Below are 19,761 nucleotides of genomic sequence, written 5' to 3' on the forward strand. Positions count from 1 at the left end.
CTTTGAGGACTTCTTTTTATTGAGAATTCAGCTGCTTTTCTAATAAGCATCAGGCCCTGTCTGATGGAACTCAATTCCTGAAACATGGGCTAAATGGCTTATGATATCTCATTTGGAATTTTTTTAAAAGCATATTTGGAATTTTCAAGAATGTGAATCTTCCTGACCTAGATGGAAGCATGAGTTGCTCTGACACATATCTAGAGGTAGTTTTAGAAAAGAGGACAAAAGTGAATTCCCTGATGGGCGACATCATCATCACCCTAGCTACTTTTCTGAAGAAAAGAACTTGATATTGAGCAAATGGCTTTCTTACTTTCCCCCAGAAATATATATATAATTTTTGAAACTAGAAATAGTTGGGGGTAGGGAAAGAAGAAAGGAACTTCTCTTTATATAAAAATAGCCAACCTATTCCATAGAGCAGACGTTTAAATATTAGAAAATGGCCTCTCTGTCTCCCTCACTTCTGTGTTCACCTGGGTCTTGGAAATGCTAAGCCTAAATGCCTGATTAACCAAGTCTGTTCTGGTTTCTCCTTTGGGAATCCTTTCACCATCTGGATATATGCACTCAAAGAGACCTCTGAATGAATATCCTGTGGTAGTGGGGAAATCACAGGAAAATCCAGATGCTCAGCTTCTAGTTCTGATTTTTTTTTTTTTTGCATTTTTTTGCAACATTGGGCATTTCACCTCCATGAACCTCAGTTCTTAATCTTTAATAGGCATGATAGGACTATATGATTCTGAAGTCTAACTCTAAAAATTAATTGACCTTTGTTTTGCTCACACTTGTGCATTCTCAGTTCTTCCTCCCACATAAGATTTTTATAACCCATAGAATGGCCCTGTAAAACACCTGAGCCTTTGGAAAAGACAAGTTGCTATTTTCACTTAATTTTTTTTCTCTCTCACATTCTAGACTGTATCTTCATATTTATCTGGAATTGAACTCTTCTCTCTCCATCAGGTCTATTCTTAAGGACAGAGGATAACTTAGATATGATAGACAAAAATATGAGGCAACTGTGTGTGTCTATTTGGTGCCAAGTTATGTAGGAGCACTACATCCAGGCCAGTGATTTGCAAGCTGCCTCCACTATGTGCAGTTATTTAAGGTGAATTCTGCTCCAGATGATAATATACTCTATTCTTAATATACTAAAATTTACTAGGTAAATGCTGGAAGTAGTTTCCTCATTTTAGTCACTTTTTCACTGCTGTGACTAAAAGGACCCAACCAGAACAACGTAGAGGAGGACAGGTTTATTTGAGGACACAATTTCAGAGGTTTCAGTCTGTAGACAGTAGGCTCCACTTCTTGGGGCTCAAGGTGAGGCAGGACATTATGGTGGAAGAGTGTGGAGGAGAGAAGCAGCTCATATAATGATCAGAGAGCAGAGAGAGAGACTTCACCCGCTAGATACAAAATATATACCTCAAAGCCACACCCCCAATTTCTGCCTTTTCCAGCTACACCCTACTACTTTAGTTATCACTCAGTTAATCCCTATCAACAGATTACTTAACTGATTGGGTTAAGGCTATAACCCAATCATTTCTTCTCTACACCTTCTTGCATTGTCTGACATGTGAGCTTTTGGGGGATATCTCATATCCAAAACATAACCCTCCTGGATTAGATCCTACCTATTTGTCTGACTTGGGAACCAAGTCTTACTATCCTCAGGCTCACTTCAGATGAAGGATTCCTGAAGAGTGAATTGATTATCCTGAAATCTTTCTTTATAGCTCATTTGTAGTTGCATCTGGTCATTTGAGGATGGCTTTCAGCTTCCTCTTTCTTTACAATACAGTACACTTCTCTCTAATACAGTTCATTTACTTCAACATTAGACTACAGTGTTAATGCCACTGTAGATTAAAATATATCAATTCCCACAAATGCCATGTCCATTTTGCTTTAACATCATCATGATACTTTTTAATGTAGACTTACCTTCATAAGATTAAATATTTACATGGTCAAGGGTTGTATTTCTGTTTAATTCTACTCTTGAAACTAAATGTTTAGCGGAAATCAGTTCCACATTAGTTAAAAAGCCACTAGAAAGAGAAATTTGTTATTTTGTCGGTGTGATGCCATTTCATAGGCCTGGCTGTTTATTTGAGATAGATCACACTTTAATGTGGTGACTTTTCTGATAAAAATGAAGGATCATAATTGTCTTTCAGAATAATGAATGAAATTGCTAATTGCTTCTTCCCACTGTGAGCAATGAGCTTAGGTCTTTGCTGACAAATTATAGATTAGTAATTTCTATGAATTAAAGACATTTAAGCTAAAAACATGGGGAGAAAATAACTATTAAAAGCAAAAGAAATAGTATTTTCTCCCACAAATTCACTATGTAGGTTTTTTTTTTTAAATAGATGCTCTCATCTGTGTCCCTTTTACAGGTGAGTTTTGAACAGTTACATAGTTTTTCTCTAGATTCTCCAACCCGTAAGTGGCCGAATTGGGATTTGATATCAGGTGTTTTGTTCTGGAGCCCTTATCTCTCTACCCTCTAATTTTATACTGCCTCCTTGTTCCTAGAAAATCCAGGAATCTGGATAGATTGGTGGTCTTTGAAATTATTTATATGTGTGTGTTTTATGTATGATGTGATAGAGCCTTTTTCTTCCCCCAGGACAATACCCTTCAAGCTGAATGGCCCTCAGCAGATGAATCTATCCTCATCGATGCTTCACCACTTGATTTCAATTCCAGTCCTCCCTCAGCCACTGGAAGGGAATTCTGGTCAGAAAGTCCTTTGGGCGATTTAGTGTCTACACCTAAATTAGCCGTTCCCTCGAAGGCAGTCCGTGGTTCTTCCCCGGAAGTGTTAGAGGTTAATAGCTTGACTCTTCATTCTGTCACCCCAGCAGCACTTCACACTGGCTTGTCTGTGGCTTCTGAGGAGAGGACATCTGGATCCCACTTATTAGAAGATGGTAAGGACCTTTAATCACTTTTCATGATTCTTCTTTAAAATTTTATCTATTTTTAAAAGTTTGTATTGGTGTTTACAATTACACGTTAGTGGGATTTGCTTTATATATTCATACATGCACACAAAATAATTTGGTCAATTTCATTCCCCCAGTACTTCCTGTTTCTTCATGTTTCCTTATGTGTCAGATGGCAAGGGTTTTGAAGAAAGGAAGAGACTGTGGTGAAAAGAAAAGCATAGTAGCATTCATTTAGGAGAAAATGTCTTAGGAAACCTGTGTTAGAGAGGAAACAGATTTTATTGGTTAGAGGGGGGAGGGTCCACATCTGTAAATAATAAAAAATGAACTTGAAAAGGTAGGGTAGAAATCACTTAGTAGATATGTTAAAGCTCATTGAAAACTATATAATTTAACTAAGTTACTGTTACCACTACTATTAAAGAATTACTTTGCTTGCTTGAATATTAAAGTGGTAAAAAGAAGCATCCAAGAAGATTATTCTAGTAGCTTCTAATAGGATTAATATAGGATTCTAGTCTAAAGATTTTAGTAGCTTAGAGCAATATTTGAGAAGATAAAAAGAAATAAAAATGATCTTCTGGATATTGTGGAGAAAACAAAATATCAATGTTGCTTAGGGTTGGTATATACAGGTGAAAGAGGTATGTGAACAAAGATATAAATAATGAGTGCAAGAATCTGAACACAAGGTGAGTCAGATGGTAAATATTTTAACAAAGAAAATGGGAATTCAAAGAGAAACCCAATTTCCAAGAAAATTTCTCCCTAAGTTCCTAGAGAATTTGGTTTTTGTTGAAAATATGTCTACTAGCAGTTCTTTATTTTCATGGGAAAAAGTCAAGTGTTTGAAGATTAATTATTTTAATAGTCAATCTTATCCTTAGAGAAGTAGGATATATTCATGAGTGATTGCCCCACATTACAAACAATTACTGTATCTTCTTATTTGCTAGATTTAAAAGTTAGCTATAGACCTGCTAGCTTAACTAGAAAAACAGCAGAGAACTATGAATATATTTTTACAACTTTGTAGATTAATGAATGGAAAACTTTATTTTTAGGATTAGCCAATGTTGAAGAGTCACAAGATATTCTTTCTATTGATCCATTGCCTTCAAGTTCATTCACTCAACATGTGCCAAAAGAAACAATACCGTCCATAGAAGACTCTGGTGTGTCCTTGACATCCTCACCATATCTGACATCTTCTGTTACTTCAGATCTTGATAAAGAAATACCTTTTGGCTTGGACTCCTTGGATTCTGAAGTCAAAGATCAATTAGAAGTGAGCCCTTCATTTCCAGATACATCCATGGAAAAAGAGTTCATATTTGAGAGTGGTTTAGGTTCAGGATCTGGGCAAAGGGTGGATCTGATTACTTGGCCATGGAGTGAGACTTTATTGGAGAAGAACACTGAACCACTGTCCAAGTCATGGCTTGAAGATGAAAATTCACTTTTGCCAACTGAAGGTATAGATGAGAAACTAGTTATGAATGACAAAATGGATTCCACCTACCAAATTATTGAGCATTCAAAACATAGGCCTGAGGATGGATCCACAAACTTTGCAGAAGAAGAGCCCCTTGGTGGACCTACTGTGCGCATTTTTGCAGAGTCTGCAACTCAATCTGCATCTCTGAATTTTCCCAAGCACACATCAGAGGTACCTGACATTGATTATAATTCAGTTACAAAAGCATCTGTAGCAATTTCTGCTTCTACTGATCACATAAATGCCTTCCTGAAAGAGAATATAGAGCAAACTACAGATTTATCTAGCCCTGAGCAGTTTGACAGCAAGAGTTCAGTAGTAAAACCAGATGTACAGCCTGTGTGGACCGTATTGCCAGAATCAGATACAAATGGAGCAAGAACGTCTTCCCTAGAAAAATTGTCCAGGGGCACGTTGGCAAGTACACCACAGAGTCCTGACACATTCTGGTTGAAAGCTTCCATGACACAGTCCGCCAAATTTCCTCCAACCACAAGCTCCACCCTGCTGGAAGATGAAGTAATTATGGGCGTACAGGACATTTCATTAGAACTGGACCGGGTAGGCACAGATTACTATCAGCCTGACCTAATCCAAGAGCAAAATGGCAAGGTCAGTGGTTATGTGGAAATGTCTACAAATATTAACTCCACAGAGATGGCTATTGTGGCTCAGCCCACAAAAGGAGATGACTTGAGTTACACCCCGACTGCTGGGGCTTTGGTGGTTTTCTTCAGCCTCCGAGTGACTAACATGATGTTTTCAGAGGATCTGTTTAATAAAAACTCTTTGGAGTATAAAGCACTGGAGCAAAGATTCTTAGAATTGGTAAGTTCAAAAAGTGAAACATGGGCATTAGTGAACAATCATGGTGACTCTCTCCAACCCTTGACACCCCATGTCTGAGCACAGGAAAGTGGGATCTGCTGTGTTCATTCATTTTCTGTCATCCACAGAGAGCATCATGGCCTAGGGTTGATAGAAGAATAACACAGATGCATTCAAGAGATGGAAAACACAAATGTGCCATGAGAGTGATGTGATAGGCAGAGAGTTTAGATACTGAAGATTGTATTCCTTGACTTCTAGGCCTGAAATAACATGAGAAAAAAAATCTTACTGTGAGACCAGTGTTTTGTGGGCATCTATGCCCAACTTTAGTAAAACAAAATAAACTTCCTGGATGTCTAAAGCTGTTTATGAATTCCATGGCGTTCCCAAATGTCACTGTGAAAATCTCATGACATTCTTAGTTTAGACTCTCAATTCCTAACTTATAGCTTTGTTCATTAATAGTTCAAATGCAGATAGAATACAATTAGGAAAAGAAGGAGAGGGGCTCATCTTTGTTGTTTTTGTCTTTTGTTACATATTTTTAAAAATGCAAAGCTGTGTTTATCATTTATCATTTATCACTTTTCGTGTATTGTAGCTGGTTCCCTACCTCCAGTCAAATCTCACAGGGTTCCAGAATTTAGAAATCCTGAACTTCAGAAATGGCAGTATTGTGGTGAACAGCCGAATGAAGTTTGCCGATTCTGTTCCTCCTAACGTCAACAATGCTGTGTACATGATTCTCGAAGACTTCTGTACTACTGCCTACCAAACCATGAACTTGGCTATTGATAAATATTCCCTTGATGTGGAATCAGGTAATGATAGTGCCCACCATGCTACTAGTTTCTTAATGGAATACAGTGATTATACTTGTGTTTTTGTCTGAATTGAGGGGAAACCAAGACTTGTAGGAAAGAAAAAAAATACAATTCTTCCAAGGACATCAATAACATTCACTTTTCATAAATGTTATCTTTATTGGTTCACCTCCCTCCCTTCTCTATAACTTTGCCTGGATCTCTCTTTGATTTATCTATTGCTCTTATTCTATGTTGCCAGGCCCCTTAACTCCACTGTCAATTTGAATATGTAGATACAGATATATGATATTCATTCCCATTGTTTTGTTTTATGTAAATGTCAGCTATTCTCTTCAAAGAGCAAACTTCCCTTCTGAGCTCTAGAACCATTATCTAACTACTTACTTTACAGACTCCACTTGAATGTATTTAATGTATTCTATGTGCATCAAACTTCAGATATTTAAAAGTGAACTCTTGTTTTCTGTATCTCCCTACTTTCCAGTTAAATCTACTCCTTCTCTCAGCTTCCTCATATCAATAATTAGAAGATTTATCTACTTAGCTAAACCTTGTTAGTCATTCCTGATGTCATTGTTTTCACCCCCACAACTTTTAGTTGATCACCAAACTTATTTTGATTCTAAATTCTAAATATATCTCTAATACTAGCTTTTATTTTATTTTATTTTTTTACTTTATAAATTCCTAAAATTTGTTTTAATTAGTTATACATGACAGTAGAATGCATTTATACTCTTCAATATATCATACATAAATGGGGTATAACTTCTCATTTTTCTGATTATACATGTTGTAGAATCACATTGATCATGCAATCATATATGTACATAAGGTAATAGTGTCTGTTTCATTCATCTGAAACCTTCCTATCCCCATAACCTCTCGGCTCACTTCACTCCCCTCTACCTAGTCTAATGTAACTCATTTCTTCCCTAGTGCCCCCCCACCCCTTATTGTGAATTAGCATCCACATATCATTTGGCCTGTAGTTTTTTGAGATTGGCTTATTTATGTAAGCATGATATTCTCCAACTCCATCCATTTACTGGCAATTGCCATAATTTCATTTTTCTTTAAAGATGAGTAATATTCCTTTGGTAGATATAAAATAAAATATCTATCTCACATTTTCTTTATCTATTCATCTATTGAAGGGCACCTAGGTTGGTTTCATAGTTTAGCTATTATGAATTGAGCTGATATGAACATCAATGTGGCTGCATCACTGTAGTATGCTGATTTAAAGTCCTTTGGGTATAAACCGAGGAGTTGGATAGCTGGGTCAAATGGTGGTTTTATTCTAAGTTTTCTAAGGAATCTCCATACGGCTTTCCATAGTGGTTGTACCAATTTGCAGTCCACCAGTAATGTGTACCTTTTCTCCCACATCCTTACTAACACTTATTGTTGACTGTATTCTTGATGATTGCCATTCTGACTGGAGTGAGATGAAATCTTAGAGTGATTTTGATTTGCATTTTTCTAGTTACTAGAGATGTTGAACATTTTTTCATATACTTTTTGATGGATTATATTTATTCTGGGAAGTGTCTGTTCAGTTCCTTAGCCATTTATTGATTGGGTTATTTGTTTTTTTGGTGATTTTGAGTTCTTTTTATATCCCAGAGATTAATGCTTTGTCTGAGGTGCATGTGGTAAAGATTTTCTTCCAATCTGTAGGCTCTCTTTTCACATTATTGTTTCTTTTGCTGAGAAGAAGCTTTTTAATTTGAATCCATCCCATTTATTGATTTTATTTTTTATGCTTTAGAGGTCTCACTAAGGAAGTCAGATCCTAGGCTGGCATAGAGAAGATTTGAACCTTTTTTTTTCTAGTAGTAGCAGGATCTCTGTTCTAATGGCTAATTCTTTGATCCACTTTGAAGTGGGTTTTCATGCAGCGATTTTTCCTATCACTATTTGTTGAATAGGCTCTCTTTTTTCCAGTGAATGTTTTTGGCACCTTTGTCTAGTATGAAATAACTGTATTTGCATTCATATTTTCCTTACAGATATTTTCTATTTTATTGGAGTATAAATGTTCAAAATAGTTTCTAATCACCTTCTGCATTTTAATCATGTCTGTTGTGATTTTTTCCTTTTCATCATGTATTTTAGTAATTTGAGTTTTCTTTCTTTTTTCCTTCTTTAGCCTGACTAGGGGTTTATCTATTTTATTTATTTTTTCAATGAAACAACTTTTTGATTTGTCTATTTTTTTAAATCCAGGCTTTTCTATCTCCACTGCTACTATGCAGTCTAATTCACCATTATCCCTCATTTGGATCAGTTTTCTTACTTTTCCTTTTTCTCCCTCTTCTAACCGTTCTTCAGACAGCAGCCATGGTACTCTTTTGAAAACATCCATCACATTATTTAACTTTGCAGTTTAAAACATTTCAATGACTGCCTGATTCAATAGGCATAAGACCTGGTTCCCAACTTCTCCCCCAATATCATCTAATAACACTAACCCCTCTGCTTTCCATATTCCAGTCAAACTAACTTGTTTGGTTTTCTTATATGCCAGAAATGTTTTGTGACCTAAGCCTTTGCATATAGTGTCCCCTTTGCCTGAAACTCCTTCTACTCTTGGCTGACCCCTGTGTACCCTTAATGCTTCAGTTCAAATATTGCTTCCTTAAGACTTTAGATAATCTACCCATAGTAATCTGCATTAGTTCTTTCCTTTTAGTCTATTCTTTTCTCCTATGGAGTTTAGCACTGTTTGCAATGTTAATTTATGTGCATAGTTGCTTAATGGCTATTTTTCCCAATAGAGTTTTTCACAAGGACCAAATATTAACCACTTTCTAGCCAGACTTTAGCACATAGCTTTGAATACAGGAGGTACTTAGAAATACTGTGAATGAATGAAATGAAACATTATTTTGATTTGGAAGCCTTGGATGCGGAGCGTATTGTTGGAGCCTGAAATTTTATTCTTTTTTCCCTTCTACATACCAATGGACAGTGGTTTTGAGTAGGAGTGAGATGGAATGTCTAGGTTCATATTTCTCCAGTGGTTTTTATTCTCAAACTGGTTTGAAAGTCAGCCCTATTTTTCAACTGAGAAAGAAGCAAACATTCTTTCCTTTGAAATCCTTGAAGGACCATTATTCACTGAAAGTGAAGAAAATGATTTGGCTAATCCCCTGATAGCCAAATCTTTTGCCACTTGAGTTCTCTAGGATTGCATGCAAATTCTTTGCCAAGTGGTGTAGTGGAAGAAGCAATTAATTATAATTTGGAAAGCTAGGTTTCTCTTCTCTGCCCTTAATCATTTGTGTGACTTTAGAGGAGCTATTTTATCTTTGAGATTTAGTCCCTCATGTATTGTATGGGGATAATATTACCTGACCTGTGCATTTCACAAGGCTAGTCTAAGGATTAAACAAAATATCTAAAAGCTATTGACTAGGTTTACAAATGTAAGTAGTTTTACTTATAAAATTTTTGCAAAAGTCCACCTCCCACCCCTTTTTTGGTGGCTCTGGGGATCAAAGTCAAGGCCTTACACATGCTAGACAAACACTGTACCACTGAACTATATCCCAGTCCCTAGTCCACTTCTTTTAAAAGAGAATTACAATAAATAAGCTCATTTGCTTCAATTTATTATGTAACTCACACGTATCTGCATGCCAAGTCATCCAGTTTTATAGTATCACCATTTTAAAAATTTTTTTTAGTTGTAGATGGACACAATACCTTTATTTTGTTTATTTATTTATTTTTATGTGGTGCTGAGGATCCAGAACCCAGTGCCTCACACTGGGAGGCAAGCGCTCTGCTGCAGAGCCACAACCCCAGCCCCTATAGGATCACCTTTTCCTTTAATAGTCAAATGAATGGGCAGTAATCTCTCCCACATACAGAAGAAAATATTTAATGTTTCTCCACCCCTCAATACCCATAGGCATTGTTAGGGAACTTAACTATGTCTTAATTACTTAATTACTACATCTCTGAGTTTCTTTGTTTCTTTCTTTTTGGTACTGGGGATTGAACTCAGGGGTGCTTAATTACTGAGCCACATCACCAACCCTTTTTAAAATTTCATATTTTATTAGAGATAGAGTCTAATTGCCTCTCCAAGTTTCTGACTCTGGATTTGAACTCTTGATCCTCTTTCCTCAGTCTCTGGAGCTGGGAGCCAGAGCCCCTGGGATTACAGGTGCGCACCACTGCAGCTGGCTTCCATCTCTGAGTTTCTTAAACTATGCTGAATTTTTGATCTCCCATGTGTCTTAACTCTGTGTCTGTTATTCCTGTTAATCTAACACAGTTCTTAGTCCATTTTAAAGTTTTTCCAAAGCATCTCAAATGTAAGACATTGATTCTATTAGATATTTGCTGATGATGTGAAGGTCATTAAGAAGGCTTTTTTGAAGCACAGAAAATGGTTAAAAATACTACCATTAGCATTCCTTAGCCACCCTCTCATGGGCATCTCCTATTGACCCGTTTCCCCCCAGGACCAGCCAGCTCCCATGTTGCTCTGGCCAGGAAGCTTTTTTCCAGACCATCTTCACATTCTCTCCACTCTCATTTTCCTTGGCCCATCAATCCTTTTTGTAGGCTGCTCCTGGAAAGCCAGAGTTGTGTAATTCATTGACAATTTAGATCCCTGTCTCCCATTCCAAGTTTAGCTCCAAATCTGCCTTTGTTTCTGCATATATCAAGGTACTTTCCCACAGGGGCAAGCTGTTCTCCACATCCAGCTTTAGTCTTCTGGGTCAGGAAAGAGACTCTATTTAGTCTCTTTTATAAATATTAGGCTTGACCTCTGGGAGCAAAAGGGGATAGCATTTATCCTTTCCCTCTATCTATACCTTTCTCCTAATATATAGAAAATGTAAATTGTTTTCTTTTGCCCTCTTACACACCCACAGAATGGCCACAAAATTTTTAAATTTTCAAATAGAATTTTCCTTCTACATGTATACCTTGGGTAAGAGGTCCTCAGATGATCATTCTTATGTCAAGAGTGGCTACTATAAGACTGATTTTTTCATTGGGTCCAGTGGCCCATGCCTATAATCCCAGAAATTTGGGAGGCTAAGGCAGGAAGATCACAAGTTTGAGGCCAGCCTGAGCAACTTAATGAGACCTTATCTCAAAATTTAAAAATTTAAAGAGCTGGGAATGTAGGTCAGTGGTAAGTTCTCCTCAATTCAATCGCACTGTGCAAAAACAAAACAACTGATTTGTCTCTTGTGTAACTCTCCCTCACCACATACAGTGTCTCAGAAAATTCGCTTTCATCAACAAAAGAGATCTATAAAATACCACCCTCCCTACCCACTATATACACCTCTATTCCGCACTGGCTAGCTCAAGATTAGATTATTTTAGTAACAAAATGATTAGTAGGACAAGGATGTAAAGACTGAGGAAATACGCAGTGGAATCCTGCTGTGCGATCTTCTTGTCAGTGGAGGTCAGCACATCTGTATGCTCGCCTTGTTACATGAGCTGCTTGGCAGTGTCTGCTCTATTGTTCTTCTAAGGCTGTTGAACAAGGTACCACAAACTGGGTGGCTTATCACAACAGAGTGTATCCTTTCATAGTTCTTCAGTCTAGAAGTTCAAAATGAAAGATTGACAAAGCCATGCTTCCCCCAGCAGTGTAGAGAAAAATCCTTCCTTGCTTTTTCCTAGATTCTGGTATTTTCTGGCAATCTTTGACATTTTTTTTTTTCACTCAAATCTCTGTTTATATAATGTTGTCTGTGTCCAGATTTCCCTTTTCTTATAAGGATATCTCAGTCATTAGGTCAGGGACCCTCCCAATCCACTGTTACCTCTTCTTAACTTAATTATATCTGCAAAGACTCTATTTATACATAAAGTCCCATTTTGAAGTTCTAGATGGACATAGACTTTTAACTTAATATATCCCCTCTCTTCCCACCTGGGAACTTTGGAGACTGGTTTCAGAGATCCTCCTCTAAACTTCAAGGGCATAAACTTATACAAAATTATCTTTAATTTCCAGAGCAGCAAGAAACTCATGGCTTTTCAAAACAATATTAATATCTCTGAAAACAAAGAGAGTATGCTCTTTTTATTTTTATTCTTTTCTTTTAGGTTAACTTCATACTTTTTCATATAGATGAGTCTATGGATCATTTCTACCGGTTTCCTTCTTTTCCAGTATCTCTGTCACCATTTGCCTATCTGACATTCACAGATTGAAGAGCCTATGATGAGACCATGATAGGTGGAAGACCCATTATAGTTAGTGTCTTATATCAGTTTTGATGGCTTATTGTCCTAATTAATTTTTTGGCATTTTTCTTTACCCTATCAATGAAAAATGAAGTTACTAGTTACTGAAGCCAAGATATTGTTGCGAATGGCCTGAGGAGGATGTAGGGATAGTTTATTTTTCTAATATTGGCTTCCACAAATCTAGACTGTCCTCTTAAGACTCCTCTTATGGGGCTATATCCATCCCTGAGGCTCCTCCCAGTTCTCCTCTGGGCTCTCACTTCTCACCCTGTGGTCTCAGTGTGGGGAAGGCACATAGCTGTGTGTGCACGTGACCTATAATAGGGTAGATTTGGTGAGAATGAATGGTCTCTGAAAACTGTACAATTCAGATCTATAGTTACACGACATTGATTTTAAAGCTTCTATATACTCCCTCGATAAAACACGTAGGGGCTTGCTCAGATCATGGAGTTTTATGATTTGGCTCTAAGTTTCAGAGGAACTGAGAAACTCTCAGTCCAGGATGTTTCAGAACTTTTTGTGTTATAGGTCGGGTGATGGTGTACTTTGATGGTGCAGAATGAGTGTTGTCCTGTGTTATTTGAGGGAGGAGCTTTAATGAGGGGCTTCCTATACCCCAGTTCCTGTGCTTTGTCTTTCCTTGTATCATTTTCTGGTTCATTTGACGTTTTAGGTGATGAAGCCAATCCTTGCAAGTTTCAGGCCTGCAATGAATTTTCTGAGTGTCTGGTTGACCCCTGGAGTGGAGAAGCCAAGTGCAGATGCTACCCTGGATACATGAGTGTGGATGAACTGCCTTGTCAGAGTCTCTGTGACCTACAGCCTGACTTCTGCTTGAATGACGGAAAGTGTGACATTATGCCCGGGCATGGGGCCATTTGTAGGTATGCTGTAATTAGAGATTTGGGCTTCAAAGGTTATAGATACTTTTGAAGAAAATGGGGGGTTAACACCTATGATTTTTAGGTAATCCTTATGATATTTATCATAGAAATTATTTCCAGAAAGTAGATGGTTGCTGCCTAATTCTCTTGTAAAGACTGGGTCATTTAATAGTCCTAAATTATATACCCAGTTTCGTTTATTATTTAAGTTTGGAACTTTAAAAATTTTGTCTAAATATGTGCTATTGAGGTACTTAGAGTAACTGTGTTAGGGGTTTCAGTGATGATTATAAGGCCATCAGTATTAAAATGAGCTTTATTTATTTATTTTTTAAAAGTTTTTAATTTGTTCTAATTAGTTATACATGACAGTAGAATACATTTTGACACATTGTACATAAATGGAGTGTAACTTCTCATTCTTTTGGTTGTTCATGATGTAGAATCACACCTTTTATGTAGTCATATATGTACATAGGGTAATAATATCAGATTCATTTTACTATCCTTCCTGCCCCCATACCCCTTCCCCTCTCTTCACTCTCCTCTGTCTAATCCAAAGTAATGCTAATCTTCCTTAGCTACCCTCATTGTGAATTAGCACCTGCATATCAGAGAAAACGTTCAGCCTTTGGTTTTGGGGGGATTGGCTTATTTCACTTAGCATGATATTCTCCAACTCCATCCATTTACCAGCAAATGTCATAATTTCATTCTTCTTTAAGGCTGAATAATATTTCATTCTGTATTTTACATTTTATTTTTTTATAGTGCTGGGGATCAAATCCAGGTCCTCACACATGTTAGGCTCTGAACCACTGATCTACATTCTTGGCCATATATTTGATTCTTCAGTGAAGCTTCACATGATTGGCATTTATATGTGTACCTTTCCCCAGTCCTACCAAAGGTTCTGCTGTTTTGTGCCACTTTGAACAGAGTGATTCAGAGTTTGCATTTGTTACAGATGCCGGGTGGGTGAGAACTGGTGGTACCGAGGTGAGCACTGTGAGGAGTTTGTGTCTGAGCCCTTGGTCATAGGTATCGCCATAGCCTCTGTAGTTGGACTTCTCCTCGTCTCTTCGATTATCATCTTCTTCCTTGTCAAGACTCTTCAGGCTCAGCATGTCCCAAGAGAAGGAGAGCGGCCCTTCCGGTAAATAAGGAAGAGAACTCCCTGATGGAAGAAAATGTTCTGTTTACTCATTTACTTGGCATTTACTGTGTGTCAAATATTGGACAGAGAGCTGTAAAGTTGAATAAAACTTGGTCCCTGTCCTCAAAGGAGTGTCACATTGAAAAGAAATATAAGTAACACCATCAGTGAGATGCTAAGAGGCCTAGGTGAGGAACGAACTCATTTTTGCCCCGGGGAGAGCCTTTTAAAGTTATTTAAATATTGTGGTATTTATCAGACAGAAGGGAGTAGATGAGACTTCTCAGTTAATTGAATGAGCATGATTCAAGTCAGGGAGGCATGCCTGAGCCTTCTGGAGGAAGGGCACCTGGAGTGTGGCTGGAATGCCTGTTTTGTAGTGGGGGAGATGTGGAGCGGGATCGATGGAGATGAGATGGGAAAAGTGAGTTTCCCTTGTCGAAGGTCAGCTCTGTTACATTTTGTTCTCCTTTAGCTCATACCCAGGGGTGATTAACCATATTATAAATCTGGGTAAGGATCTGACAAGAAATGAAATCTGGTTCTCTGTTTAATTAAACATGGCTTCATTAATGGGGGAAATAAAGCCTGACCCATGTGTTAGACAAGGGATCCAAAGACACTTTGGGTTGTTTTGTGGTCATAGTCCCTGATTGTAATTGATACAGTGCCAGCGCTGGAGTCTACCAGCGCTACCCAAGGGCATCCTTCCTTCCCTCTCCCTCTGCCTTGGCTAAGGAGGTACCCTTCTTGGGTCCCTAGAGCACCCAGGACATACCTCCATCATTGTTCTTATGCTTCCTGTTGACTCTGATTTTTCACCAGACTATCATCTCATTCAGGGTAAAAATTTCAGGGTTTTTTTTTTGTTTGTTTGTTTCATTAGCATCTAGAACAGTCCTAGGTGTACAATCAATGCCCGTTAAATATTTTTAGATCTGAATTGAATTTGAAGCCCAGATGCTCCCATCTCCCTATAGTTGTATTTTTGTCAGAGTCTCAGTGTGGTTATACACTAATTTTTGATATGTTTAACTCTTAGAATGATGCAGTTGTATTTGTTTAATGAAATAGTATCCACTGACAGACAGTTCCCATCAACATGCATTGAATCTCAGGCACTGTGAGAAAATAAGATGAATGAAATAGTGCCACAGGACACTTGCCATTTAGCTGAGGAGATAATAATGATGAAACTTTACAAATAATTTTTGAGATCTGGATACTTCATAGTTACCCCATTTGTGTCTATTACCTTTCCTTTTCTACCCCATCAGAAATCTTATCCCAAATAGTCTTCCAAGTAATAAAGTATCCAAAGAACTTGAATCAGTCATATCTTTTTTCTTTTGGCTCCAGCAGGCAGCCAGACAGCCTCTCATCCATTGAGAACGCTGTGAAGTACAACCCTGCGTATGAAAGCCACAAGGCCAGGCGTGATCAATATGAGGAGCCCTATACTCAGCATGCCTTCCGCAGCTCTGCTAAGGAAGCAGTGATTGGTGGTTTGAGCAGAGAAGAAATCAGACAGATGTATGAGAGCACTAACCTTTCCAAAGAGGTAGGAAACTTTTTGCATTTCTGTTGTGGAGCAGCTGCTGCTGCTGCTACTACTGAGGTATGTGTGTGTATGTGCACAGGCTTTGAGAGAGAATGAAAAATATTTCACAATTCATTCTCACCTTATGATATCTCCCAGCCAATGTGGTATGCAAAAATATTCAACTTTGAGCTGTACCTTATTTCCCACCAAGTGACTCGTTTCCATTATTAGTAAATACTCTTTCCTGCCCCACTTACTTTCTTGGGAATGTATGCTGGGGTTAGAGCAGTCCATGCAATATTTAATAGTACATATAGAACCTTCCATTTTGAGAATGTTTTCTTATAGCTCTTCCCTGGATAGCCCAGAATATCAAAATTCCTTATAATAATTAAATCTTCCAAAAGACTGATGAAGTTTTTCTAATGCAGTATGTGACTTTTTTGTTGTTTAAGGAAATTCAAGAGAGAATGAGAATTTTGGAACTGTATGCCAATGATCCTGAGTTTGCAGCTTTTGTGAGAGAGCATCAAATGTAAGCATTTACCACAGCCCCCGATCCCTGATCTTAATAGCTGATCTTAGAGTAGTACAGCCAGCATGTGCATGTAATTCCTGTTCATGTGACAGAGGTCTTGGTAATAATCAACGTTTATTGAGCTCTTTACGTATATAAATATGGATTATCTCATTACTTCTTATAATTACTGTATAAGTTGGATATTCCTTAATTGAGGAAAGGAAGTCTTGGGCAGATGAAGACATTTACTTAAGATGATAATGATAGCCAGTGACAGAGAAGATTTCAGACTAAGACCTTATCTATTTTGGCCTAGAGATTCCTGAGCTATGTTATAGTTTCTCTCTAATCTGCATAGATCTTGCCAGTAATCCATTGCCATAAAGTAGTTTTCATAGATGGTTTCTATGAAAGGCATTTGAGGAGACATAAATCCTCACATATTTCAGCACATCCTTCCATTTCCATCTCTATATACATTTCAGTATGCTTTGAATAACAATCTCATTAAAGTGTACCTCCTCCCTCTATCAAGATTATTGCAGTTTCATTCTGTCTCTTTCCATTTGCTTTATTCAGTATGAATTTTGAGCAAGTTCCTGCGAGTTTTTCTTTATTCTCCAGAATCCACAATAAGACTTAGGTTACAGAAATAAACTATCTTGAAAAGAGACCACTGTGGGCATTAGTTGACTGTAGTGGTGAGATTTTTAATTTGGTATTGATGTTTGGTCCCAATGCTGCCCTCACAGAAGTGCTTGCTCATGGATGGGTCCTAGTCAGATACCTTCACCAGAATGATCTGTGTGTAAAAGAAGTTGTCCAATGGTTAGATAATAGTCATGGCCCCGAACTGATCCTCTGCTCTTTTGCTCCAAATACTTTTTCTCCAATGGGTAGCCCCTTGACTCATGATCCCTCTCTTCTAGAAAGAACAAATGGCCATCAAAATAAACGGAGTAAGTTGCTTTTTAAATTCCATATGCATGGTGGAAACACCTCTAATAATCTAGGCATCTGGTTTGGCTCCCAGGAAGCGCTTCCAATCCTTGCTGAAAGCTGTCAGTGCAATAATCCTGGTGTTTACCTTTTAAAACTGGGATGCTCATTCATCTCTGCATCTCTAGCCAGAAAATGTCCCATGGATCTATTTCAGTAGTATGCAACAGAAAGAACATCAATGATGTTTTTGTCTTTTCTAAAACCCATTGTAAGTCCTTCAGAACCACCTGCCCAAATGTGCTACCTGAATTAAAAATACATCAGCTCTTGGCCAAGACATTCCAAGAAAGGATTCATCCTAATTAGGGATAAGCAGATGATGACATGCTTGTTTCTATGATATACTGCCTCACATTAAAATACACAAAAAAATCCATGAAACAGAGATTTAAACAAGAAGATCTTGTGAAACAAAAGAATTTCCACACAGATTCTACAGCCTTTGTGAGGATGTTCACAGGTGGAAGATGGCTTTGAAAAAATGGAGGCACATAGTCCATACAGCATTTTCAGTTTTTACTTAGTCTCACCATTCTTGTACACAAAGCAGCCCAAGAAAATGTTAATGGACTTAATTTAGGATTCTGTGAAATCATTGCATGGTCTTGTAGTGGGTTTTTTTTTTTTTTTTTAACTTAGAGGAGTACAAAAAGATGTACTCCAAAGAAGGAAAATAGAAAGCATTGGTGATTTTAGGAATGTAGATCATTGTCTTACAACAAGAACACATTTCAGTATATTCTTGTTTCTCCAACAAATTTCTGTCTCTTTCTCTTTTTTAATGACAGGGAAGAACTTTGACCCAAACACCCGTTTTGACACTAATTGGATCCTACAGAAGATGGAGACAACTTGTTATCTATGTCATATTATTAACCTGGATTTTGAACACTGTTGAGAGAAGAGTTTTCCATTAAAAAATTTAGTAAATGTGGGGCATACTTTTTTTTCCTAGCTTAAATTTTCAGAATGTAGTTGAGATGTGATGATTTTTATTTCTACAAAGACCAAGAACTGTGTTTCCAGAAATTAAAAGCTGCACTCATTCTGAAAAGTATTATGGAAAAAAAAAAAGTCGGACCTGAGACGTAAGGCTGCAATTTCTGTCTGCTTCTGTATCTTTGAAGGTGTCTCCTAAGAACTGTGCCTCAGGTTTCCCAGTAGGAAAAAAAGGTGAGCCTATTACAAGGAGTCAAGCTTAGTAAGTCAATATTTTGTATCATGTTTGTTATTTTCAGGTTGAAGGGGAAAGACATTTATTTAAATAGAATGGTTCTTTTTGTTTTTGTAAAAACTGCCGAAGAAAAGAACAATCTTTTGCTGCAAAATAGAATTAGGCGTATATTTGATGCTTCTATCAAGATTTTGAATTTCTTGGGTATATTTATCCTGGGCATATTTAACAGTATTATTTAATTTTATCAATATCCTATTTTTTAAGCTTTCCAGAATAGTACATATGTATAACATTTAGACAGTTGCTATTAGGCAGGGAGGGGGCGGGTATGGGATCAAGGCCACAGCATGGACAGCATGTTTTGCTGATGGATTGATGGACTGAGTTAGTACCAACAGGTTCCCTGACTGCTTCTGAAATCAAAAAATGTCTCAGACAAATCCTGGTTCTTCTGTAGTTGCTGGCATATTAATTTGGAAAACAGCACTTCACTACCTCATGTTAGATTAGCTCACTGGTGATGCTTCTCTTTTGTGTAATATCTCCTGTATATATCCCTACTTACACAAAACAGGATGAGACTTTCATTGCAACTAAAACATTCTTAAAATTGTATAAGTTGGAAAAGTCCACACTGTACATACATTTTGACTGAAAAGAGAAGTTTTCCTCTTCTTTGCTAGTTTGTTTGTTTTTTTTTTTTTTTGAATGGGTAGCTTCGGGAAGGGGCAAGGAGAAGGCTAAATAATTAATACAAAATTCATAGTCAGTAGGTTATTATTAATGCAAATATATTATGTTGGACACCTTCATGTTTGCCAAAAATAATCTTGAACCTTTTGATTAATTTCCTGACTGGATATAATTAACCAGAGGTAGAATAACTATAAGATAAAATACTTGCTTCACTTATTTTTCTCAATTTGATTACTGCCAATTTTACTTGTTATGCGGTCAGCATAAACTAAATATTAGGACCAGCTACATGCATTGTTAACCTAGGGAAAACCATTAAGATATCCAGGTATTTTGCAAAGTACATATGGGTAACATTGCCCTCCCCTCTCCTCCCCGTGGTGTGTGTGTGTGTGTGTGTGTGTGT

General features: G+C 37.4%; 1 protein-coding gene across 1 annotated transcript in view; it reads left to right on the forward strand.

Moving 5' to 3' along the window:
• Positions 1–16,499, forward strand: part of Impg2 (interphotoreceptor matrix proteoglycan 2) — an 82,132-nt gene extending 65,633 nt beyond the window's left edge. Inside the window, exons 12-18 of the mRNA XM_076867031.2 lie at positions 2,657–2,960; positions 4,043–5,304; positions 5,909–6,128; positions 13,051–13,261; positions 14,229–14,417; positions 15,768–15,978; positions 16,416–16,499. Coding sequence (XP_076723146.2) covers positions 2,657–2,960; positions 4,043–5,304; positions 5,909–6,128; positions 13,051–13,261; positions 14,229–14,417; positions 15,768–15,978; positions 16,416–16,499 — 2,481 coding nt within the window. The remainder of the gene's footprint in view (positions 1–2,656; positions 2,961–4,042; positions 5,305–5,908; positions 6,129–13,050; positions 13,262–14,228; positions 14,418–15,767; positions 15,979–16,415) is intronic.
• The last annotated feature ends 3,262 nt before the right edge of the window (positions 16,500–19,761 follow it).

Source organism: Callospermophilus lateralis, chromosome 10 (assembly GCF_048772815.1).
Source record: "Callospermophilus lateralis isolate mCalLat2 chromosome 10, mCalLat2.hap1, whole genome shotgun sequence".
In the NCBI taxonomy this organism is placed as follows: Eukaryota; Metazoa; Chordata; class Mammalia; order Rodentia; family Sciuridae; genus Callospermophilus; species Callospermophilus lateralis.